Source organism: Anneissia japonica, unplaced genomic scaffold (genome assembly GCF_011630105.1).
Source record: "Anneissia japonica isolate Jap-2015-1 unplaced genomic scaffold, ASM1163010v1 scaffold287840_len1291095_cov163, whole genome shotgun sequence".
NCBI lineage: Eukaryota > Metazoa > Echinodermata > Crinoidea > Comatulida > Comatulidae > Anneissia > Anneissia japonica.
In genome coordinates this window covers 533,890-536,637 of record NW_022728493.1, presented here as the reverse complement: position 1 = coordinate 536,637, position 2,748 = coordinate 533,890, and the positions used below count along the sequence as shown (strand labels likewise).

The 2,748-nt window shown below is 36.8% G+C and overlaps 1 protein-coding gene across 1 annotated transcript in view; it reads left to right on the top strand.

Annotated features, from left to right (window-relative positions):
* Positions 1-807: 807 nt before the first annotated feature.
* The window catches only part of LOC117114139 (delta-1-pyrroline-5-carboxylate dehydrogenase, mitochondrial-like), a gene marked incomplete at its 5' end in the record, with an annotated part of 10,646 nt that continues 8,705 nt past the window's right edge, over positions 808-2,748 (top strand). The window contains 2 exon segments of the mRNA XM_033257693.1: positions 808-898; positions 2,495-2,587. Of these exon segments, the coding sequence (XP_033113584.1) occupies positions 808-898; positions 2,495-2,587 (184 nt within the window).

The following is a 2,748-nucleotide window of genomic DNA, read 5'->3' as shown; positions in this document are numbered from 1 at the left end:
TATATACACACACACACACACACACACACCCACACCATGGTGGGATTCTCCATCTCTGAAGTACCTCCCCGGCCCCCCTCTATTTTGAATTCTGAATCGGCCACTGGCTTACCTTAGCCGAAGTACAAGTAGGCTACACAGTGAGTTTGAAGTCATGCTGTGCCACAGATCTAGTGCCATGCCCTTCGGCATAATATGCATGATAACCATCTTGTCGAAAAGAAGCTTCCCCCTTCCCCACTATTTAGTTTGCAAAATTAATCTCAAAAAGAAGCCCATGTCGAATTGAAGCCATGGCCCTCTATAATCAAGGAGATAATTTTGGGGCAATTCTTTTTCGAAATTTTCGGCCTACTTACATTCAGCATAGAGAAATCATTCAGACTGATGTTATCTTTGATGATGTTGATAACGTGTCAGTATCAATATTATTTTATTGTACAGTGGCAGCCAGTGGCATATCTGGAAGTCCTGAAATGGGGCGCTGATGGGTGGCAGCTAGGGACACTGTTACTATAGTGTATGGTAGCATATTCCTAGCCACTGTCTTTAAAATAATAATAATAATAATAATTTAATTGATATAGTGCCTCCTTTCCAAAATGATCAAGGTGCTCCACAAAGTCTAAAATCACCTATAATATCTAAAATCTTACAAAAATAGAATTATTAATTGTTACAGTAGGTAATAGGTAATTGAAATTAAACTCATAGAAAATGTAAGAATTCAAAAAATTTGAGGCTCCACTTTTTTGTTGTTGTTGTAACTGGTTCTTTCCTCATTTTCTTTTTGTTTTGGATTTGCAGAATATTTGCAAGATCACAGTCAATATCTGTAGCAAATGAACCATGTAAGGAATTCGCCAAAGGGTCACCAGAGAGAGATCTTACGCAACAGGTAAGCTAAAATAATTGTTATGGCTATGTTCAGACACAACGAGATATGCTAGCGTAACATTAATCGAGTGGTGTGAGCTTGTGCGCGGCGTAGCGAACGCCAGTATTACCGCCCAATCACTGGCGTACGATAATCCACCAAAAGACCCCTAATTAGCGTACTCCACTGAATTACGCCAGCCATGCATGAATGATTTTGAACTCGGCCAGGATTGGACCAATCACAATAAACAGGAAATTAAATGGACGATTACAAATACGAATACTTACACTAGCGTTCGATAATTGCCCAATCTGGACATCTTGGTAGTTATCCTATGGATTAACGTATGCCTGGCGTTAGATACGCCTGGGTGTCTCAGGTGTGAACATAGCCTTTGTCCATAGGCTTGAGTCTACCATACAAAGAACAGTTAGCATGAATGTACATGTAGACCCTTGGGGCTACATGTGTACACAGGAGTCACAATTTTCCTACAAGTCTCGTTAGTGTCCCTCGAGAGTCGGGATATTTTCCAACACACTCCCACGAGCCAGCAAAACCTTTCGGAAACCAACCAGTCTTCCACAAATTCATGATGTTTGCATGTTTTTAACAATATTTAATTTTTAACTGAATTTTCCAATTTTAATTATTTTAACAATGTAATTAATTATAAGTATATTTTTGTAGTTTCTCTATATAATAATTTGTAATCTGATTGTATAATGCTGCCTGTTTTTTTTGTATTTTATCAATTTTTATGTAAAGCGTATTGAACAGCATTCTGAAAATGCGCTATATAAATTCATATTATAATTATTATTTATTATTATTATTATTTTGCTAAATGTATTATCTTTTTTCTCCCGAAAGTCAGCTGGCAATGTTTTTATCTTCGTTCTAATTTGAAATTGCGAATTTGGGCTGGGCCCAGCGGACATGTGGCAACCACAGTGCCATTTGAATTTACTACAACATATAACGGATACATACATTGCCCTTAACCGGCCTAACTCTCAATGTGAGGGTTGTTCGAGGAGCCAAGCAATCTGACTCTGATTAAAATCCTGATGCTAGCCAGATTTGAACCAGGGTCTTTAGCTCAAGAACCAGGAACAATACCTTTCTGCCAACCACTCAACTCTTATACATGTTTGTAAAAGAGTTATCTTATTCATATTCAGTATTTATTTCACCAATTGAAGATAAAAAGACAAATTCAAGTGAGGTGGGGAGACCAAAACATGAGCTATACTCATACAAGAAATTGACCACCTTTATTACAAAGAAAAAAGATAAAGATAAAAAATAAATAAAAATGAAATAAGTAAGAACAGACAAGCACAGACGAAACAGAACGAACAGGCTAAGGCATTGTAAAAAACATATTAAGCAAGGAAAACAAGATGTTGCAAGGAAGGTGATGAATAGCTTAAAGACATATGGGATATAGATGTAAATAAGCACAAAATATGTAGCATTAAACACCCTCTCCGTTACTCTGAAAATCATTTCAATAAAACATAGTATTTGCTGTTTACAAACGCAATGTTTCAAATTGTACATATTATTCAAATTGTGCATATATACTATAAAACATATCTTTATTTTTAGGCACTTGAAAAATTAAGCTCAACCTGTGAGGTGGTGCCATGTGTCATAGGGGGTGAAGAGATTCTTACCGGTGATGTACGATATCAAGTCTCGGTGAGTATTTAAGTGAAGAGGGATCCTTATTGGGGATTATTGAAATTAGTTAAGGCTGCATGCAACTAATTTTTCTACATGCTTAGCCATTGGACGAAAGTGCTGAAGTTACAGCGATGTCCATTTAGCAATTCTGAGATTCTGAGTCACTCCATAGAAAC